Source organism: Phascolarctos cinereus, unplaced genomic scaffold (assembly GCF_003287225.1).
Source record: "Phascolarctos cinereus isolate Bilbo 61053 unplaced genomic scaffold, phaCin_HiC Scaffold_1;HRSCAF=81, whole genome shotgun sequence".
NCBI lineage: Eukaryota > Metazoa > Chordata > Mammalia > Diprotodontia > Phascolarctidae > Phascolarctos > Phascolarctos cinereus.
This window is the reverse complement of record NW_027555514.1, coordinates 172283392-172306706: the sequence shown is the minus strand read 5'-3', so window position 1 is coordinate 172306706 and position 23315 is coordinate 172283392. Positions and strand designations below refer to the sequence as shown.

Below are 23315 nucleotides of genomic sequence, written 5' to 3'. Positions count from 1 at the left end.
GTTACATGATGATTATAGGCAAGTAAGGTAACTTCTGGACAGTTAAGTGGTACAGCAGATAGAGTTCCAGGCCTTAAGTCAGGAAAACTCATCTTTCTGAATTCAGATCTGGCTGCAGACTCTTACTAGCTGTGTGCCCCTAGGCAAATCACTTAATCCTGTTTGCCTCAGTTTCCTCATCTGTAAAATGAGCTAGAGAAGGAAATGGCAAATCTTTGCCAAGAAAATCCTAAATGGGGTCAAGAAGAGTCAGACGTGACTAAACAACCAAAGGTAACTTCTCCGAGTCTGTTTCTGCAACTATAAAATGGGTTTAATTGTATTACTGACCTTTCAGGGTTGTTTTAAGGAGAGCACTCTGAAAGCATTCAAGTTCAATATGAACATGGGCTATAATTATTCCCACATTTAACCCCTTTGAGGAGTTAATGTCCCTTCCAATACTAGTCTAATAGGAGTTGGACTGGATTTCCATGGAACTGAGTATGTACTCTCGATCCCATGCAGGACACATATGATCTAATTCTGCACTAAAGGACTTGTGCAAATGTTGGATCTGGGATGCTGTGGTCATCCCTTATTCATCTCCATACCTGTTGGGCTATTTCAAAGATGACTGGTGACTAAGAACTTCTCCTGAACAGGCTATAGAAAGAATGATGAGAAAAAGGCTTCCAGACTCTTTTAGGCCTTACAGAAAGTAGCAAATAGGATTTCTCTTTCCTTTTCCTAACCTCTAGCAGAAATGAAGGTTATAAGCACATGACAGCAAGAATGTATGACCCATCAGAATGGATGAGCACATGCTCAGTTACATGGAAAACACTTCAACTTTTTTTTATTATGATGCTACAAACCTAAGAACTACTAATTTTGATTACTATTTTTAAAGTGGATTTGGAAGGGGGAGTAAGTTTATGAATACTTAATTACTTTTCTACTCTACCTACATAGCTCCTCTTATAGCTAATTAAAACATATATACTAGTTCATCAACCAGTGTTCCCATCTCAAATTATACTTTGGACCGGTGTAAGTCCCAGTTTTCTCCTGCAAAGCATTAAGTTCCACATCCTCCGAATAGCAGCTCTTAGCAGAGGCCTGCACAACCTGCAGCCCCAGCCGCTTCTGGCATGCCAAAAGATTTCGGGTGGCCCGAGAAAAACGTCCTTTGTATGTAGAGGAAATCCTTTGGCATGCAGCAAGGAGCCCATGGACAGTAAGTAGCCTACGGGCTGCAGGTAATGCAGGCCTGTCTTAGCAGGTCAGAAAACAGGGGCTGAGTACTGAAGGTGGGAGAAGCAGGCCCAGAAGAAGAGAAGAAGAAATCAGTCTCTTAAGTTAATAATTTTTATCTAACATGGCCCTTTAGTAATAAAATTCAGTCTGTCTGTTAAAATATCTGTTTCAGACTGCCAATTTTAAACAACCAATGTTAATGCAGCTATTGGAGCAATATCTATGATTGCTATAGTTACAAAACTCATAAATTTCCTAGAATAAAACAATTAAACAGTTCTCTAGTTTTGTTTTCTAAAATTGGTTTGTTTTAAACCCACCTATAATGGTGAATATCTTCAAACGATTTAGTATTATTTATGGCAAATACACATAGAAAGCCCTCCCCAGTCCTCATGTACTGGTCCCTCATTGCACTGTATTCCTCTTGACCTGCTGTGTCGAGAATATCCAAGAGACAGGTCTCTCCATCAATTACTACTTGTTTCCTGTAGGAATCCTGAGAAAGGAGAAACATAGTCTAGGTTATTACAATGCACCTTTTTATTTTTTATCTGGGTGCTGTACAGAGATGCAGTGATGCTACCAAGTATAGTAGTACAAAAATCATTTAAACAGGGTTGAACTTAATCTGAAAAGAAAAATCAATCATTAATATAAAGGTAAGATATTTCATTTAAATTTGATCTACTCAACCTATTATATTCTATTAAAGTCCAACTCCCATCCCTCCCTGTGGTGTAACAGCGATCCTGGGTCTTCAAAGGATATGCCACAGAAACACACACTGGAAAGGCTTTGAGCATGAGTCTACAATGGACTTTTAAGTCTTGTCACATTAGGAGCAGCCTAGCAGAAAAGGCCAGAGGTTTGACCACCAAATGACTTTTTTCAGCCATAGCAACTCAGGAAGATCACATCCAAAGGCATGAAGGAACTGCCATTTGAATCAATGGCAGGAGTACCCATACTAGCGAAATCATAGATCTCTTAAGTTATTTCCTGAGTACTTTCTATGTGCTTGGCACACAAACACAAACACAAACACATGCTCATAATTATTTTACACTCAGATGCCCTTCTGAAGTGCTTTGGCTATGCAATGTGATTTTTCTTAGGCTTGCCTGCTGATGGCCAAAAAAATCTTATGGGAGTCAGTAGGGTGCATGATTATTTTATCTTAAGTTTTAAGGCGTTTCTAACTATAAAATGAAAAGAAAATTATGTAATCAGACTATCAAAGGAAGAATGAGATGTCCTTAAGGAAAGTACCCCACAATCTTTCTCCTAGGCTCCTGGCAATCACATTTTTCCCAGAGATCCCCGCACGCCCAGTGTCAATATTGCCAGAAACAGGAAAAGATAGTGTAAAGTCAAAGAAAAGGAAGCAGAGGTACCAATGGGAAGCAGACATTGGGATACAATCTGTAATTGATCCACCCCACATCTGTGATATGAGGTTAAAGCTAGCGTTATATACCTTGTTATATACCTATCCAGTGCTTCAATTCTAAGCAAATGCCTAATTTAGCCATTAACTTACAATTAAACATTTTATGGTTTTATTTATTTTGGGGGGGGCTAGGCAATGGGGTTAAGTGACTTGCCCAGGGTCACACAGATAGTAAGTGTTATGTGTCTGAGGCCGCATTTGAACTCAAGTCCTCCTGAATCCAGGGCCAGTGCTCTATCCACTGCACCACCTAGCTGCCCCCATTTTATGGTTTTAAACAAAAATACTAAGAATTACCAGAATTTCTATCTGAGTGCTATTTACCAATGTGCCATACATTATATGCCAAAAAGTGAAAGAGATAACTGTATGTGGGGCAAAAGAAAGTAGATACAGAAATGGGGTCATTCCAGTATTTCAGACCCTTCCAGAAAAGAACCTTGAACAAAGAAGGTCCTTTAAAAATATTTGTTGAATGTAAATGGAGGTTATATAGGGAAGAGATAGGCCTTGTCTTTATATATCTTCATCAAATTACCAGATTAACTGAAGGCTTTAAAAAGGATAGGCAAAGGGTCACATAGGCCCATGGAGCAGAAAGGATTTAAAAGATCTGTCCTGCTAATGCCGTTAAACTTTTGGTGACCTTTTAAATACAGAGGGATTTCTCTTTCTCTTTTTGCAATTTAAAAAAAACAAACATTGCACTATGCTTCCTTACACATTAACTGAAATAGGTAATTTTAGAGTGAGGAGAGATATGAAGATTGAAGTTTACTAGTCACTCCCCCTCATTTTATATATAAGGAAACAAACAGAGGCCCAAAGAAGTTAAATAACTTTCCCAAAGTAACACAACTAATTAAGAGGTAAAGAAAGAGCACAACGACAGGGAATAACATATGTAGAATACAAAAAAATATGAAAGACATGAAGTGATACAGAATAAAAAAGTGAAACAAAAAGGAAGCAACACAAAACAGTATAGGCAAAACCCCAAACAACGAATCAGAAAACAGCATTAGTGCTAACTTGAAGATAATGCACTGTTTTTTATTAATAATGAATAAAAGGTAAACGTACAGTTATTGCACAAGTCTTTGGAACCATTTTTTGTATGCTTTTATTAAATTGTTTATGGGACTTGGGGGTTTAGTTTTATTTGGTTTTATTATTTTTTTGCTTGTACTTTCTTTCTTGGTTCTTGTTCACATATTTGAAAGCACATATTATGTTACTAGAAACAGAAATAAAATTTTTGAGTTAAAAAAAAAAAGACTCAAACCCAGGTCTCCTGACTCCAAGTTCAACAAAAACACTGTAATAATTCTGTCCAATCAACATCACAAACATTACTACTACTATCCATGTGCACTTCTTTTCTTATTCCATAGAATAATTTTAACTATATATACTTCCACAAACCTGGCTGCTATCAGACCTGGATATGTGAAAATTCTGATAGGTTTCTAATGCACAGACTCTTCAATTTAAGTTACATTCACAGTAATTCAAATATTTACTAAATGGATACTATTCAAAGTGTGTATGAACAATAAACTTCCAGAAGTCCTCCTCTGAACCCTAATTAAGAAATGGTGACAACACTGTATCCTTGAAGGTTAAAGGAGTGAAACACAAGTTCTGGTAAATTCTACCATTACAGAAAGCCTTTGTGTGCAGTCCTACTAACAGATTGTGTCTACTTTTCTAGGACAAGCCCATCGTAGAAGAAAGATGTTCATCACTAGTAGACTCATTATTAGTAAATGAATTCTTATGGCAACCAACATAAGATAAAGTCAAAATAGGCATCATACTGTTGTTTCTCCTCTCTTCCCTTTCTGCCGTGAGAGTGACAGAAAAGGAATCAATGAATCCTAAAGACAATAGTTTTTATACTATATGTAGCCATTAAAATGAACTGTTAGTACTTAAATGTGAAGTCCTTGTCCAACGACCAGCAAGTTAACATACTACTGAATGTACAAAAGGGAATCATATTAAGATTGACATTGCTGCTTGATCTATTGAAACCAGAAGATATAAGGAAGCTGCACCGATATGGAAGGAGGTTTTCTATGGAGAAGCAAGTACAAGAGAGTTAGTGGAGTTAGTTTTGTTTGTCTTAAGGTAACAAGTATTTTCTGGGGGTAATTTATCTCTGATTAACGTGCATAGTAACTTATGTGACATCAGTTGCAGAGAATAAGGAGGTAGAAAAGTTCTATGAAGAACATACATAGTAAGACTCTCCAAATTAAAAGAATACCTTGTAAATACTTAGTAATTTCAATACAAAGTAAACAAAGGAAGATGTTGGAAAATTTATTGGAAAAGGGCTCAGGATTAAGAAATGGAAGATGTCTAAAATTCATATACACGTCATGAACACTTTCTTCAAAAAAGAGATTCGGAAAGTGCTAGAAACAATGAACATTATAAAAATGAAACTGTTATCTGGACAGGAAATAACTGGTTATTCATGTGGTTACCATCTGTAAATCAACTGAGTACAGACTAACTTGTAAGAGTAAAAATTAAAATCAACACCACATTAGGATAAAGATGAGAAGATATACCATGCAATTAAAACTGACGTAACTTATTTAAAATAATCCATCAACAGAAAATGGATAAAGGAATAGATACCAACACAGTCTATAATCATTACCTAAAGAAGGTCAACTGACAGGATCTATTGCTGAAACTAAAAGGGCTTAGCAAAAGAAATAGGCAAGTAATCAATGCTAAAAAACAACAGCTCTCTTTTATTTAATGTGTTCAAGCAAAGACCCAAAAGGCCACGGTACTTAGCTGGAGACACTCAAGGGAGTGAGGGACAAAGACTACAAAGGAAAAGTTCTAAGGGAGGCCATCAACTCTCTCAGATTAGGTCTGGGACTAATACTTCCAAAACAAAACTGACAAGAGGCATGGAAGGAAAATCACTGGGGAGCTCACCACAGCATGTTTCACAGGAGTTTCTGGATCAGAGTGGCTCAGATGTTTTGAGGGAAGTGGGGGTTCACTTACATGGGTTTGATTGTTTCCAGTCTCCCAGTTAATAAACTAGAAGTTTCCAGACTGAAAGTTTCTCAACACCGAACTAAATCTGGAAATGGGACATACAATATGAGCAGGGAAGTTTACAGAAAATGAGCAAGATAAGAATAAGAGGGTATCAGAAAGGAGGAGATATGTCTATAGAATTTGCAGCCTCTTGGACAAAGAGGTCGCTGGTTTTTCCAGACTAGAAAGTTGATATAAATGTAGAGATCAAAAGAAACCCAGAAGCATTCTCAACCAGCAGGCCAAGAGCAGTATTACCTTAGAATATAAACTGACTAGCAAAACACAAAAGTTGGTGAGGTGTAGGGATGGTGAAAGATTTTTTCAAAAGCAGCAAACAGTAGAAGGAATGACAAATCTAAAGAAAGTTTACTGAAAGACCCAATTAAAGCCAGTTCATGTGGATACAGTGTGAGGCCTGGTGCCAAGAAAACCCAAGTTCAAATCCAGCCTCAAACACCAGCTGTGTTGACCATGGGCAAGTCACTTCACCTGTTTCCCTCGGTTTCCTCAACTGTAAAATGAAGATAATAATAGCATCTACCTCACAGCTATTGGAAGGATCAAATGAGATCTCTAAAAAGTGCTTAGGAATGGCACATAATAGTCATGATGTAAATGCTTATTTCTTTCCCTTCCCATCTGAAGATGAAACTGGTAAACAGACATTTAAAAAAAAATGGCAAAGATCTATCATCATTCCTATAGCTATTTTACTTACCAATGGCAGTAGACCTACCACATACTGATTCTAATTAATGTACTACAGGAAAAAGTAGAAAATGCATTAAAGAATTCAATTTAATAAGCATTAAATTTCTTAGGCACTCAACATATGCTAAGCTGAGGATACAGGGACAAAATAAAAATTGTCCCTAACAGAGCTTATAGTCTACTGGTAAAGAAAAGAAATATGGAAGAACAGATAGAGTACACAAAGTATACCCAGAAGAAGTCCATGTTGGAGTCAACACATTTTTGAGGAACTAATTGGAAAAAAAAAATCCCAGAAGGTATTACTGCTGGAGGTTGGGGAGAGGGGGTAGAGGAGACAAAGGAATGACAAAGAGGACATAAATAACTACAACTCATGAACCTATTTTCTTACCCCTACAAAAACTTACCTGTGCACATTATCTAGGACATGCTAGATGAAAATAAGGGAGTAGGCAGACTTTCACAAATAATATTCTACATCAGATCTCATCTTATAGTCACAAAACTGATTGAAAAGTAGAGGAGTCCACTGTAAATACAATATAAATAAATGTAAATTCTTATACAATATTTTTATTTAAGTTCTGATTCGGTAAAGCAAGATCTAGGCTTAAAGGCTCTCTTCCAAAAAGATGCCTCCAATTACATATGCTAAGATTTTATGGTACTTCCTGAAAACTTTGGGTGACCCACCCGTTGAATTAAACAGAGCAGGGCATAAAAAAATTAACATAAACTGGAATTTACCACTGTCATGGGCGGGGGGGCTACCCAACCCAGTCCAAATAAAAGAATTCCCTGTAAAGATTGAAATCTTTAAATGATCCTGCTGGAACACTGTAGAGCCATGTAGATTCACAACCACTCAAGAGTTTGACCTAACAATTCACAAGAAAAAAACCAAGTGGATGAGAATAGTCTATTATCTAGATTATGCAATGCAGTTGCTAAGACAGGCAATTAAACTCATCCATCAGAATGAATGTCCTGTATAGACACTGCATGTGGACAATGATCTGGGCCCCAAATTAAATGAGGAAATGAGCATGCTGGACTGCATATGGAAAACTGCATAGCATTTTCAACAACCCCAAGATTCTCTCTGAAACAAAATCTCATCTTTTAAAATCAGCATTCCCTTTGATAAAGAGGCTGTGTATTGTAACAAAGAGCTGACCTGAGTAAGAAAGAACGAGTTCAAATTCTGCCTTCTCCTATCTTGGCATATGATCCTGGGCAAGTCATTTAACCTCTCATGACCTCAGTCACAGTTCTGCAAGATCATAAACTGTGGAGCAAGTGCCAATCTGCATTAAGAAAGGAAGTTTCCTAAGGAGGAATTCCCTATACCAATAAAATCATGAAGTCCAATCTCAAAATTTCTAAAAATTATTTTGCTTATCTCCTGTAATTTCCAAAAACTGAAAACCACAGGATCATCCAGAGGAAAAGAGATGTATAGCAAGTATAGGTATTTTGCAGCCTGTTACTAACAATAAAATCTATGCACAAGTAGTATAAAAATATCAAAGACCTATATAACCAAGAAAACGGGCTGCTATTAAAGTAGCAGGAGTGAGGGATAACCGGACTGACAACCTGTATGCAGCACTGGTATTCACTTTAAAGATGTAGTGCCTATGGCACATCAGGTAGATGCTATGAAAGACTTTGGGAAGACAGAGAACAGGGTCATATCAGATGAGGGATGGATGGTTTCAGCTCTGCACCTCTGGAGAAATGCTCAGTGATAAGGTCATTAACACCAAAGTACTAAAGTAATAAACATCAATATGCACAGTGCCTGACACATAACAAGCACTTTAATAAATGGTTACTGACTGATCATCTTTGAGGTTCTATTTTAAATTTTTATATTACACATTGGGATAGCTAGGTGTCACAATGGATAGAGCACCAGCCATGGAGGCAGGAGGACCTGAGTTCAAATCTGATTGCAGACACATAACACTCACTAACCGTGTGAGTCTGGGCAAGTCACTTAACCCCAATTGTCTCACACACACACAAAAAAATAATTTAAAAAAAAAAAAGATGTGACACATTGACAACAGTGTTATGTGATTTCTGACCTCCAAGTTCTATGAAAAGAAACAGACAAGTTCAGAGGCTTCTTTAAGGAAGTTCAGCAGCAGAACAATACATCACTATTATCACCATCAGCATAAGCTGGATGATTAGGTAGTGCCCCATTTACTATACCATGCATTTGCTTTTATCCATTCTCTTTGTATTTATTATTGACATGCTTATATATGGATCTATCTCCAAAATACACATAAGATATTTCTAAGTAGAGTTGTCATTTGTATTCCTAGTTTAGGGTGTGGTATATGCTAAATGCTTCTTGATTGACTGATCTAACTTTAGCCTATACTGCAGTGATTTTCAGAATGATCCTTTAAGTTCAACAAAAACAAATATATTGGTTAAAGTATATATCTATTAATAAAGTTTATATACACATGTAAAAGAAAATTAAGGGGCAGATAGGTGGTGCAGTTGATAAAGCACTGGCCCTGGAGTCAGGAGGACCTGAGTTCAAATCCAGCCTCAGACCACTAGCTGTGTGACTCTGGGCAAGTCACTTAACCCAACTGCAAGAAAGAAAGAAAGAAAAGAAAGAAAGAAAGAAAAGAAAGAAAGAAAGAAAGAAAGAAAGAAAGAAAGAAAGAAAAGAAAGAAAGAAAGAAAGAAAGAAAGAAAGAAAGAAAGAAAGAAAGAAAGAAAGGAAGGAAGGAAGGAAGGAAGGAAGGAAGGAAGGAAGGAAGGAAGGAAGGAAGGAAGGAAGGAAGGAAGGAAGGAAGGAAGGAAGGAAAGAAAGAAAGAAAGAAAGAAAGAAAGAAAGAAAGAAAGAAAAGAAAGAAAGAATTAAGCACAAATAATTAAACTTAAACTATTTAATGAGTATCTAAGAATGATGTAAAGATTCTGAGACTGCCATATTTTTTCTAAAATTGTCGTCTACATCAATAAATTAGAACTAAAGAATCCCAGTAAGAATTAAAATTTAATATCAAAAGTAAAAAAGTTGACCAGTAGAGGGCACTTCTGAGAATCTGAAAAAAAAAAAGGTGGACAGTTTAACATGTACCACAATATTTAAAAAAGGTTTTATTCAGTATATTGTGATTAAGTTTAGTAAAATGCATTGTAAGTTTGCAAGTGTAATTACAAATCAAATTTTTAAAAAGGACTGTTATGTTGGAAAATATTACCTATTTTTTACACAAAGGGCAATTATTTCAAGTAATATAAGCTATCTTATAGTCTTTTTAAATAATTTTAAAAAATTTTAAAATACTTGCTATCAATAGCAATAGGCAGTATCAACACTTTATATATACATAATGTTTATATAAAATGTATGTATATGGCTTATTAACATTGACAGTTTTGTCCACTGAACCTCAAGCGTTTTCTTATTTTGCAAAAGAATTATCTCCTACTACTTCAGTAATTCCAAAGATTGTAATTTCATCAATGTAGGCATCCTTTCCACTTACATAGATTACAACCTCTCTACATCTTAGTAGAGTTTTTTTGTCATATACTGTGGTGGGCAACAATGTGGAAATAAGCCTCTCCCAATATGGCTAGTTTGGTCCTCATACAACAAATGCAAAATCCTCTGAGATCAACTAAGGAGCTTCCTCATTTTACAGATGAGGAAACTGAGGTCCAGAAAAGTTAAATAATTTGCCCAAAGTCTGCTCCCCACTGCCTAATACTCATAGAGACCAACACTCAAAGTCATTCTGGTTGAGTTAGTACCTTCCAGAGTTTGACTCTCACAGTCACCGTAGACCCCTTTATAAAGCACTGGGGTAGAAGTGATAATGAGTGAGAAGATTAAGTCTGAGAAATACTGTGTGATAGGTTGCAGAAAAAAGGATGAAGACAGGGAGACCACAGAAATCAGAGGTGGAAAAGACAAACTATTATATCCATCTTCTGAGTAGAACATTATTTGATAAGCAAAGGGCATCAAATCAGAATCAACTAAATCAATGTTAATCACATCAACAGGTAGTATGATATAATGAAAAGAACACTAGATGTGGAATCAGAAAGACTTAGGTTTGAATCTCGATTCTGCCATTTACTATCTGTGAAACCCTGAACCAACCATTTAACTCTTCTGGGGCTCAGTTTCCTCATCTGTACAAGGTGGGAACTAATAATGGATTACCCACCTCATTATTGCAATAAAAATGCTTTGTAAACAGAAAAACACAATATAAGTGTGTCTTAATCCTACTTGTACTAATATGTCATTAACAAATCACACATTTTGGGGGCAGCTAAGTGGCATTTGAGTTCAAATCCGACCCCAGACTAAACACTTGACACTTACTAGCTGTGTGACCCTGGGCAAGTCAGTTAACCCCAACTGCCTTAAAAAAAAGGGGAAAAAAAAAGAAATCACACATATTGTGTGCATGTTAGCTAAATATTTTTAAAATCATTTTTCAAGTCCAATTACTGTACAAGGGTCTTTCCTTATGACATCTTTTGCAATAACAATTGAAACTAAAGCTTGTCTTTTTCAGCTACTCATCAGTAGTTGAGAAATAAAATTAAACCAAACAAAATAAAGTTATAATTATTATTAGCTATATGTTGCATTTATAGTAATTTCCCCCAATAACAAATGTAAAAAGTTCTCTGTATTTAATTTTGTTTGTTTGGAATCCCATAGCACTTAATAACCATTATCTCAGAGTCATAAAAGTATTAAGGTCTGAGTCAGATGTACACAACAACACACATCATGACATTTATGCCAGGAAATCAAACCATATGTTATATTTTCATACCACAATTTGTGACTTCAACTTCTAATGTAATTAGCAGTTTGGAACAGCAAGTTTTAATGAATTTTTTCAGATACAGGCTTTCAGAATATGTAGCCCAGATCTATCAGTTATTTATTTTTTCTCATTATGTACAGGAGCTAATTTTCTATTTAAAAAACAAGCAAGTTCTACTTAGATATAAAGAATGGGGTAGTGATCAGAAGTTCAGAGTGGAGTATGAATGGGTTTAAGGTTTAAGTCCTGCCTTTGACATATACCAGCTAAAAGACCACAGGCAAGTCACAACCTCTCAGTGCCCATAGGCAACTCTTTTAAAATTAAATTACAGCCAAATGCTAATCTTTATTGGTGGGTCATTTTTTACAATGGGTATCAGTTACCAACAGTGATGAAAAGAAAATGCAAGCAAAAAAAATTAAACAGAATCTCAGATCATCTTGAAATCACCTGGTCCAAGTCATCTAGACTAGGTCATCTAGCCCAAACCCTCACCTGAAACAGTAATCCCCTCCATCCCATAACAGTCTCATCAAATGGCTGTCTAGCTCCGTTTAAAGATCTACAAAGATAGAGAACTATGCCATGAAGCTCTCTATTCTACTTTCAGAGAGCATTAATTATAAGTTTCTTCTTATACTGAGCAAAATTTGTCTTTAACTTTCACCAAATTTATTTCCATCTGGGCTAACAAAGCAGAAAATTTCAAATATATGCTGTCAATCTGCAAAATACCACTATCCTCTTCTCTTAAATCACTTACCCATACTCTCTACCCTATCAAAAGTCACACTGCTTAGATGCCATAAAAAGATTTTTTCTGAGCCACCATCTAACTGTGTGTGTACACACTGTTTCCTTCAATAGACCGTAACCTCCTTGAAGGCAGAAATTACATGCTGTTTCCTTCAATAGACTGTAACCTCTCTGAAGGCAGAAATTATTCTATCTTTTTATACATATATATATATATATATATATATATATATATATATATATATATATATATATATATATATATATATATATATATGTGTGTGTATATATATATATATATATATTTTTTAATACTGCATAGCACAGAGTAAACACTTATAAATTTTTACTGAATGACACATTTCTAGCTTCCTGGGGAAGATCACAATCCAGAGGTGATGAATTCTTCTTGTCACTGAAATTAATCAAGATGTCTCCTGTGAATCAGCGAAGGAGGAAGACTCATGTTGATTTTTAAAAATTATATTGGGTTAAAAAATAAGTATAAACTAATAAGCAATCATTAGGTTCAAAGATCATTGGTGTTTCCCAATCTGGACTTCTTGTTTAGCCCAGACCTCAAAGAGTTGAAGTTTCTTAATTCATAAACCTCTACCATCACCAAAAGATCAACAATTCACATAGATTCTTCTAGCTTATCTTCTTTCTTGACAATTTTGAACAGATTTACTGACCTATTTCATCAAATATTGTCAACCAGAATTTATCATTTCTTATAGGAGAAAATGAAATTATTGTGATGACTTTCAGGGACGACCTAGGTTAGTATTATCCAAATCAATTGGGAAAACTCCATGATGAAGCTAGAGTCTATCATAACATTCACTTTGTACTTGATTCAGATAATAGGATATCTCTGTGGAACTAGACTTGGGATAAATTAAAAAGTGCTCATTTTAATTTTTTGTTTAAAGTATAGTATTTTTCTTACCTTAGAAAATATGACCAAAAAGTGGGCTACTTTATTTGCATGGATATTATGTTATTGGTCAAATGTTTAAACCAAGGAACAAAACAATTCTAAGATCATGTCATAGTTTTGTAAAATAAAGCTTTTTTTTTCTCCTATTCTTAAACAGTGAAGGGGATGCAATCCTTTTGTTTTCTGATGAGTTCCTTCCTAAATTTCAAAAACTTCTTCTAGATTACTGTATAACAGCATGCCCTTGACCACTACTGAAAACCTGCAACTACACTGTAGCACATCTGCTGAATCAAGTTCTAGATTCCATAATTTAGGAGTGCCAAGAACATCTCTGGAAAAGTTCAGAGCATAATGATTTAAAATATTGTAAAGTAAGGCTCAGGAGAAAAGATTTAAAAGTCTGAAACTGTTTAGCTTAAGGAAAAGAAGGCTAAAAAATGACCTAACTGGAATATATAAAATGTTATTATATAGAAGGGAGTGAGTTGTCATTCTCAAATGTAAGAAAATGGGCTTAAATTGAAACAGAAAGATTCAGGTTCTTTGTAAAAGATTTCCTGACAGTGAAGGTAACTAAAGTCTTAGCTTTGGATGTATTATGATAAATCTCAGTAATTTATTCCACTTTGTAGGATTATATACATTTTCTTCGGTAAATTAAAAGGGAATGCTGTACTTAAATGGATCTGTCATCTAATCTGTTTTCTCCAATTATACAGTTTGTAACTCATCGGTATGATGATTTTTACAACAAGATTACCTAAGACCACATTAACCACATTTTCACTAACACTTAAATAACTACAAAGTACTTTGCCTACCATTATAGTTGCAAAAGTTTTATTTGTTACTAATAAAACTGATTCTAAAAGAAACCTGTGAAAACATCTATTTAAATATGTGTGTAAGTGATTTAAAGGTACACATAAAGATATGTAAAAAGGATATGCAATAGTTTTCCCTTTTCAAGAAAGTCTAAAATACATATCAATCAAAATGAAAAGTGATAGCTGTGTTATATTACTGGATATTTGGGGGGTGGGGGCAGTCCTGAAATTTCTTTGATGTAGGGAATTCAGGGGGAAGAAATTCCCTCCACTAATGGAAATGAGCAACTGTTCCACAACTTCAAGTCTTAAGAGAGTTGTCAATTGACAGTAAGAGGGTGACTTGGCGACACTATCTCTCAGTGGGAGAACTAAAACCCAGGTCTTCTTGATTCTGAGGTCAGCTTCTCTATCATGCCACAATGCCCCTCACTCAGAAACACTGTTAGAATTATTAATGTACACATTACCACTTGAGAGTTAAGCAGTTTGGAGGCAGAGCCAAGATGGCAGAGAAAAGGCAGTAACTCACCTAAGCTCTCCCTAAAACCACTTTGAACACCTTTAAATAATGCCATAAAACAATCCCTGGAGCAGCAGAACCCACAAAAGGACAGGGTGAAATAATTTTCCAGCCAATGACAACTAAGAAGGTTGGCAGGAAAAGCCTGTCGCACTGGGGTGAAAGTGGAGCACGGTCCAGTGTAGGCCATGCCAGCATAACCCTGGTCCCAGAAAACCAGAAGCAGACCTTGGGAGTCATTGAATCTGCAGTGGCAGTGGCTGCTTTCAGAGCTCTCAGCCCACAGATGGTAAAAGGAGGCCAAATAACTGATCAGGAGATTACAAGGGTCGTTTTGCTGGTACTGGGGGTGAGACTCTGTTGCTTTGCCTATACTCAGATCTGGGTCACAGTCTTAGGTGGCAGTCCCAGAGTGAAAAGGAGCACTAGGACACCAGAGTTTACAGGCAGCAGTGGAGCAGGGACCCTCTTCACAGTTCCAAGGCAGAAAAGAGTGCTTGTGGTCACTCACAGATCAAAGGACTGGCCAGAAGAGCAATAAACACTTCTCCTTAGAGCATACCACTTGGAAGTAAAAACTTATTGGTCCCTAGAAGTATTTCTGAAAACAACTGCATGAAAACCCTGAAGCTTGGGACAGTGCACCTTCCACCCTGGAAGCAGAACCCCACTTTAGCAAAGAGTTAAAAGTCAAGAAATAGACTGGAAAAATGAGCAAACAGAAAAAAAATCTGATCATAGAAAGTTACTATAGTGATAAGGAATATCAAAACATATTCAGAAGAAGGTAACAAAGTTAAGACTCCCACATCCAAAGCCACCTAGAAAAATATGAATTGGTCTCAGGCCATGGAAGAACTCAAAAAGGATTTTGAAAATCAAGTAAGAGGTGGAAGAAAAATTAGGAAGAGAAATGAGAGTGATGCAAGAAAATCATGAAAGTCAACAGCTTGGTAAAGGAGACAGAAAGACAGACACACACAGACACACACACACACACACACACACACACACACACACACACACACCACACACCTGAAGAAAATAACACCTTAAAAAACAGACTAGACCAAACAGTAAAAGAGGTACAAAAAACCAACGAAGAGAAGAATGCACTGAAAAGCAGAATTGGACAAATGGAAAAAGAGGAACAAAAATTCACTGAAGAAAAAACTCCTTAAAAACTAGAGTTGGCCAAATGGAAAAGGAGATACAAAACCTCCATGAAGAAAATAATTCCTTAAAAATTAGAACTGAGCAAATGGAAGCTGATGATTTTATGATAAATCAAAAAAACAATCAAACAAGAGTTACAAATTTTAAAAATAAATTTTAAAAAAGACAACGTGAATTATCTCACTAGAAAAATAACTGACCTGGAAAATAGATGCAGGAGAGAGAATTTTAAAATTATTTGACCACCTGAAAACCATGATCAAAAAAAGAACCTAGACATCATCTTTCAAGAAACTATCAAGGAAAACTGCCCTAATATTCTAGAACCAGAGGATAAAATGGAAATTGAAAGAATCCACCAATCATCTCCTGAAAGAAAACCTAAAATGAAAACTCCCAGGAATATTATAGCCAAACTCCAGAGCTCTCAGGTCAAGGAGAAAATATTGCAAGCAGCCAAAAAGAAACAATTCAAGTATCATAGAGCCATAGTCAGGATAACACAAGATTTATCAGCTTCTACACTGAAGGATCAGAGGGCTTGGAATATGATATTCCAGGGAGCAAAGGAGCTAGTATTACAACCAAGAATCACCTACCCAGCAAAACTGAGTATAATCCTTCAGGGGCAAAAATGGCCATTCACTGAAATAGAGGACTTTTAAGCATCGCTGATGAAAAAACCAGAGCTGAATAGATAATCTGACTTTCAAATACAAGACTCAAGAGAAGCATAAAAAGGTAAACAAGAGAAAAATCATAAGGAATTTAATAAGGTTAAACTATTTACATTCCTACATGGGAATATGGGAATACTTGGAACTCATAAGAATTTTCTCATTATTAGGGCAGTTAGGAGGAATATGTATAGACAGAGCACTACACAAGTTTGAATTGAATATGAAGGAATAATATCTTAAAAAAAATAAGGGTGAGAGGAATGCACTGTGGAAAAGGGGGGTAGGCAGAATGGGGCAAATTATCTAACAAAAAAGGCAAGAAAAAGCTTTTACAGTGGAGGGGAAGATGAGGGAGATCAAAGGGAGTGAGTGAAACTTATTCTCACTGGAACTGGATCAAAGAGGGAATAACATACACAGTCAATTGGATATAGAAATCTACCCTACCCTACAGGAAAGTAGGAAGGGAAGGGGATAGGGACAAGAGAAGAGGGGGGTAATATAAGGGAGGGCAGATTGGGTAAAGGGGTAGTCAGAAGCAAAATACTTTTAAGGGGGGACAGGGTGAAAGGAGAGAGGGAGAAGAGAATAAACACAGGCGAAAACAGAATGGAGGGAAATACAGTTAACAATTTTAACTGTGAAAAAAATTTTGAAGCAAGTTTCTTTGATAAAGGCCTCATTTCTCAAACATATAGAGAACTGAGCCAAATTTATAAACAAAAAAAAAATAAGAGCCATTCCCCAACTGATAAATGATCAAAAGATATGAACACTTTTCAGATAAAGTAGTCAATGCTATCTCTAGCCCTATGAACAAATGCTCTAAATCACTACTGACTGGAGAAATGCAAACTAAAACAATTCTGAGGTACTACTATTATATCAGCTAATAGGACAGAAAAGGTAAATGACAAATGTCGGAGGGGATGTAGGAAAAATGAGACATTAATGCACTGTTGGTGGAGTTCTGAACCAATTCAACCATTCTGTAGAGCAATTTGGAACTATGCCCAAAGGACTATAAAACCATGCATACCCTTTGACCTAGCAATACCACTACTAGGTCTGTATCGCAAAAGATAAAAAACAAAAAGGAAAAGGACCTACATGCACAAAAATATTTATAGTAGCACTTTTCTGTGGCAAAGAATTGGAAATTGAGGGGATGCCCATCAAGTGGGGAATGGCTAAACAAATTGTGGTACGTGATTGTGATAGACTGTTAATATGTTATATGAAATGATGAGCAGGATGCTCTCAGAAAAACCTGGAAAGAAGCTGATACAAAGTGACATGTACTGTGTACAAAGTGACATGTACTCTGTACAAAGTAACAGCAACATTGTAAGCTATCAGCTGTGAATGACTTCACTATTCCCAGCAATATAATGATCCAAGACAACTCTGAAAGACTTATGAAGAATGCTATCCATCCCCAGAGAAAGAACTAATGGTGTCTGAAAACAGATTGAAATATACTTTTTTAACTTTATTTTTCTTGAGGTTTTTTTGGTCTATGTTTTCTTTCACAAAATGACTATTATGGAAATGTTTTGCATAACTGCACATGTATAACCTGTGTCGAATTGCTTGCTTTCTCAATGAGGAGGATGGGGAGGGAGGAAGGGAGAAAATTTGGAACTCAAAGTTTTAAAAATGAATGTTAAAAATTGTTTTTACATGTAATTGGGGAAAAATAAAATACTAAACAAAAAGTTAAGCAATTCAAAATTAATTTGAAGTATTTTTCACAAGGGATCTAAAACACATTTCAGCTAAGTATTAGTGATCAAAAACTTCAGTATATTATATGTATGTCATTATTTAATATCACACACATATAATATTTAAAATAGACTTACCTCTATTGTAGGATCATACTCATCTACAAAGTGATTCTGAATTAGCTGTATTGTCAAGGCACTCTTGCCTACGCCACCAGCTCCAACTACTACAAGCTTATATTCAGTCATTTTCAGCAGGCCTTATAACAAAAAATAATAAAAACATGATCAGAATATTCTTCACACATAAATTTAATGTAGCCCAAACTTTCCTACAGACTAGAAATGAAATGGATACCTACCTTTATGTGGGACATACTTTTAAGATACACTCAAAAAATGTAATGTTGAAAACAACTTTAGTAAAACTTGTTTTAATGGCTGCAATGGATAGAACACAAGTCAGATTTCTGCCTTAATAATATAAGCTACATAGCTTAGAAACCTGACTTTTATAATGCTTATAATAACTTTCCCATCAACATCTTGAGAAAAAATAAATCCAATGTGAGTACAGACATGGTTCTTTTATCTCATACTCTGACTAGACCTTTTTAGAATGGCCAATGTGTGGGTTTTGGGCTCCTTCTCACTGGACTATGTCATGACTTCATGGATGAGAAGTGCATAGAATACAGCACTGTACACCCTCAACTACATTGACTGAATACCTCCACTGCTGCCATTGTCATTTTTCACAAAACTCTAGCTTCTAAAGAGATGGCAATGACTATAGAAACCACAGCAAAGATTAAGAATAGGTGGTAAGAAGCACAACTTTGCCAGTTTCAGATAAAGTTGACAAGGAAATAAAGTTAAATAAGGTTAAAAGTGTATAAGAACAAATTACTTTATTAATCAAAACATTTATTTTTAAAGGACGTAGAAATAGATTCCTCCTCCCATGGTGAAACTGTTCAATGTCAATTTGTTCAACATCAAGAATTTGATCGGGGCAGCTAGGTGGCGCAGTGGATAGAGCATCAGCCCTGGATTCAGGAGGACCTGAGTTCAAATGCGACCTCAGACACATAACACTTACTAGCTATGTGACCTTGGGCAAGTCACTTAACCCCACTGCCCAGCCCCCCCAAAATTTGATCAATATTATATGTACAACCATACACACCCTGCCCCCCAACATGCATACGTGTGTATACGTATGTATGCATGTATGTATGTATGTATGTGAGTGGCCATTGATTTCCTTTATGAAACCCAAGAAAAAAGAAGTACATGAGAGGCCAATCAACACCATTTAGAAGGGAACTGACAATAATCCAAAACTAGATATCAGTTCCTGAACAAATTACTTAAATGTGCATGAATGCACAAATATATTTAGTGTTTGTACATAAATTTACCGTACATAGAAAAAATAGGTCTACCTATTTGGCTCACCCAAGAATAAGAAATATCCAAATAGGTCAAAATCCAGGTATTCTAGTTTGTCAAATATACCAGTCCCCAGCCTGTTTTGAGCCCTACTCACCAACAGGGCCTTAGACTCCAAAAGTGTTTGTGTCAGGTAAAGAATAGCCTCTTAATTTAGCTTTTTCCATACCCATAATAGCCTAGCTCTTAGCCACTACAGCCAGGAATCTCGTGCTATTTGGCCCTACTCTTGAAATGGTCAACAACAAATGGCATGGAGAAAACCTACCATGCTTCAAAGCTTAAGTAGCAATTCCTACACAATTCCTGATTCCCAAAAGTTGTTAATGCTTTCCCAAATTAACTCATATTTATCCCATGTATGTTTTGTATTTATTTTTATGTACACATCCTGTTTCCATGAATAAAATATAAGCTCCTTGAAGGCAGGGGCTCTTTCCTTTCACTCTGTGAACTCAGCAAATAGTACAATGCCTGATACATACCAGGTGTTAAATAAATGTTTATAGAATCTGAGCCATAACTTCTTAGCTCCTGCCCTCCCCCCCCAAAAAACCCCAATTACCTTAAAATCCAAAAAGCAGATGCTAACTCAATGAAAAGTTAACCATGAAGTGCAAAATCCTCAGTCTGACATTTATGACCTCCACAATCTGGCTCCAGTCTCCAGCTTTATTTTGTACTACTTTCCTTCATATACTCTACAGCACTACCTAAATGGAGTGCTTGGAGTCCACAGTGGCTGAATACAGTCACATGCTTTTCCATAGGTGCCTTCACTCATGTCTGGAGGGTCTTCCCCTCAAATCTGCTTATTTAAATCCTACACATTATAGGTTCATAGGATTTAGAACTGAAAAAAGACCTTAGAAATCAACTAGTCCAATCCTCCCTCAGGCTTTTAGAAAAATGATATAAGATAGATTCACAGTAACAAAACTAAGATTCAAAATCAAGTTGTTGTTTTTACTAAATCTGGTGTTCTTTGCACTAATTTCATTCAAAGGATGGGGATGGACCCTGTGATTTCATCGGTCTAGGGAATCTGTACTTTGTAGTCTTAGGGAGTTGCCTGGTACACTGAGAGTTTAAATGATTTGCTCTGGGTCACACAGCCTAAATATGTCAGGGTAGGTCTTTCCAGCTTCAAGCCTGGCTCACTACCTACTCTGTCAGACTCCTTCTCTCCTTCAGAGCTCCTCAAATATCATTTCCTCCCAAAAAGCTTTTTCAGATCCTCCAAACAGGAAGGAATCTTTTTCTGAACTCCCACAGAACCTCTCTAATGGCATTTAACATATCCTACTTTGTATCACAATTCATATGATCATAGGTTCAGAGCTAGAAGTGACCTCAAAAGCCATTTAGCCAATCCCTTCAGTTTACAGCTGAGGAAACTGAGACTTGGGAAGGGTTAAATGATTTGTTCAAATCACAGAAAGAGCTTTGAACCCAGCCTCTAATGGTACCTACCCAGTACTTCACATCTCCCTTACTAGATAATAAGCTCCTAGAAGGCAGATGCCATTCTTCTTTTCTTTGCTTTTGTATCCACAGTTGCCTATGTGAGGTGCCTAAATAATTTCTACTGAATAAACAAATGGTACATGTGTATGAATATTTCAATTTCTATACACATGAAGTGTTCCTGAAAAGTTGAATGTAAATAAAATCACATTTTAAGTTAAAGGAATAGATCATTCAAAGCCTTAAAAAATAAATCATATGATTTTTGGAGCTAGAACAAGCATTATAAAAATAAAATACCTAACGTTTGTATAGCTGATACTATGTGCCAGGCACTATGCCAAGTGCTTTACAATTATTATCTCATTTGATCCTCACAACAACCCTGGGAAGTAGGCGCTATTATTATCCCCATTTTACAGATAAAGAAAGTGAGACAAATAGAGGTTAAGCGACTTGCCCAGGGCCACACAGCTAGTTAAGTGTCTGAGGCTGGATTTGAATGCTTTCCTGATTTCAAGCCCAGCACTCCATCCACTGCACCACCCCTCAGCTCATCGCTGTACAAATGAGAAAGTGACAGTAGCATAGCCAAGAAAAGAAACTTACCAAGGTAAATAGCCTCTAAGTTCAAATTTTTATGTCAGCTGTTAAAAACAAATTACATTTGAATATGGCTAGTTGCCTAGTTGCCATATTCCGTGGATAAAGTCTGTCATTCTGAAGCTGAGTCCATCAATATTAACACCAATCAATGACTAACGTTTAAACTGTTTGAATATTAATAGCCATTTTCCCTTCTCTAATTCATTATGCTTATTTTTGCATACGTAAACATCAGCCAGTGTGGAGCTTTAGCTATAACATATGCACACACCTGATTAAAAGACTGCAGTAGGTTGTTTTGGCGGCCACAACTGAGTCCTCACCACTGGTCATTACTGCTAAATGTTGGGAGTTCTGTTACAACACGGTATTACTGTAGTAACTTCTAGGATGGTGAGCACGTTCTGCATGCTTCAGTAGAGATAACCACTTTGAGTTTGTGGGCGATTTTTTTTCTTTCTTAAAAATATACTTGACTCAGCAAAATTCTCAGGGATAAACCATTTTCCATTTACAACTCATACAAGGTTTAATTCCGCACACCTAGAGCCTTCTGCTGCCACTTGCCGAGGCTACAGAATGTCACACACAAGGGAGGTAGTCGGGAACTCAGCGGCTGCAGCTGGACTCTCCCCAACATAACCTCCAGTAGTCTTTGACTACTTCTCAATTCTCTTGGGAAAGGACCACCCCCCCCAACATACACACACACACACACACACACACACACACACACACAGTCTTTGTTCACAAGGAAAACGAGCACTTAGCAGCGGCGGCGGCAGCAAAAGAAGTTTCTCGCTCGCTCGGGGAGATGCTAAGGCGGCAGGGAGGGCATCGCCAGGCACCCGGGGCTGGGCAGGGGGGGAGGCGGCCAGGAGGGAGTGCACCGACCCACCGACAGGCAGACCGGGGCGCAACCTCCACCACGCCCAGACCCGCCCTCGGGGCGGCCGAGTTTCAGCTCGCCTCGAGCCCGGCCGGCTCTCCGGGGAGGGAGGAAGGAAGGAAGGAAGAAAGGAAAGAAGGAAGGGGATTCCCGTTCAGGAAGCGGCGGCAGCCTCTCCCTGCACCCCCGCGGCTCGTCCCCGCCGCGGCTCCGAACCTCCCACCCCGCCCGGGCTCCCCCACCCCCCCACCCCCGCCAGGACCCCTAATTCATTCACTCTCCGTCCGCCCCGCCCAGCCTGGCGCCGGCGAGGAAAGGTCGGACCCCGGGCAGGGACTCAGGAGGGAGGGCGGCGGGGCCCGTACCTCTCTTCCGCGCCGGAGAGACGCTGGGTCTCGGGCCCGCACGGCCGCCTGCGTTAGCGCCGCTCTCAAGCCCACTCTGAAATGGCGGGGGCCGGGGAGCGCAGAAGGAGAGCCGGAGCCCGAGGCGCAGCCACCGCTGCCGCTGCCGCCTCTGCCGCCGCCGCCGCCTGGGGAAGTCGAGCCCCGAGCGAATGGATGGGAGCAGCGAGGGCCGAGCTATCGATGCGTTCCGCGTTCGACTTCTTCTCGGGCGGCGAGAGAGAGGAGGGAGCGGCCAGGGCGGTGTGAAAAGAGAGAGAAAGAGGGAGGGAGCCAGGCGAGAGCTGAGATCGAGCGGCTAAGTGAAGAAGGAAGAGAGTCGGTGCAGGCGGTGCACCTCACGTGCGGGCGGAGCTAAGCCGGAGGAGGAGAGGCTAGAGCGCTAGCTAGCTCCACGCCCAGCCTGACAGACTAGCGGCCCCCTTCCGCCCCCCCCCACACACCCATCCATCCACATACACACAGAGTCTGCCAACTGGCCAATCCCCTTCCGCCCTCCAGCCCGCACTCCCGCCCACGCGGCTCTCCAGCCACTCACCT

At 37.9% G+C, this 23315-nt stretch overlaps 1 protein-coding gene across 3 annotated transcripts in view; it reads right to left on the bottom strand.

Annotated features, from left to right (window-relative positions):
* KRAS (KRAS proto-oncogene, GTPase) overlaps positions 1-22852 on the bottom strand; it is a 45771-nt gene extending 22919 nt beyond the window's left edge. For 2 of the 3 annotated variants that reach the window (XM_020965077.2, XM_020965078.2), the window contains exons 1-3: positions 22737-22852; positions 18093-18214; positions 1560-1738 (exon numbers count right to left, since the gene is read on the bottom strand). In XM_020965077.2, the coding sequence (XP_020820736.1) occupies positions 1560-1738; positions 18093-18203 (290 nt within the window). In that variant the 5' untranslated portion in view covers positions 18204-18214; positions 22737-22852. Of the gene's footprint in view, positions 1-1559; positions 1739-18092; positions 18215-21753; positions 21894-22736 lie in introns of all 3 variants that reach the window. The other variant, XM_020965075.2, reaches the window with a different exon arrangement.
* Between the last annotated feature and the right edge of the window lie 463 nt (positions 22853-23315).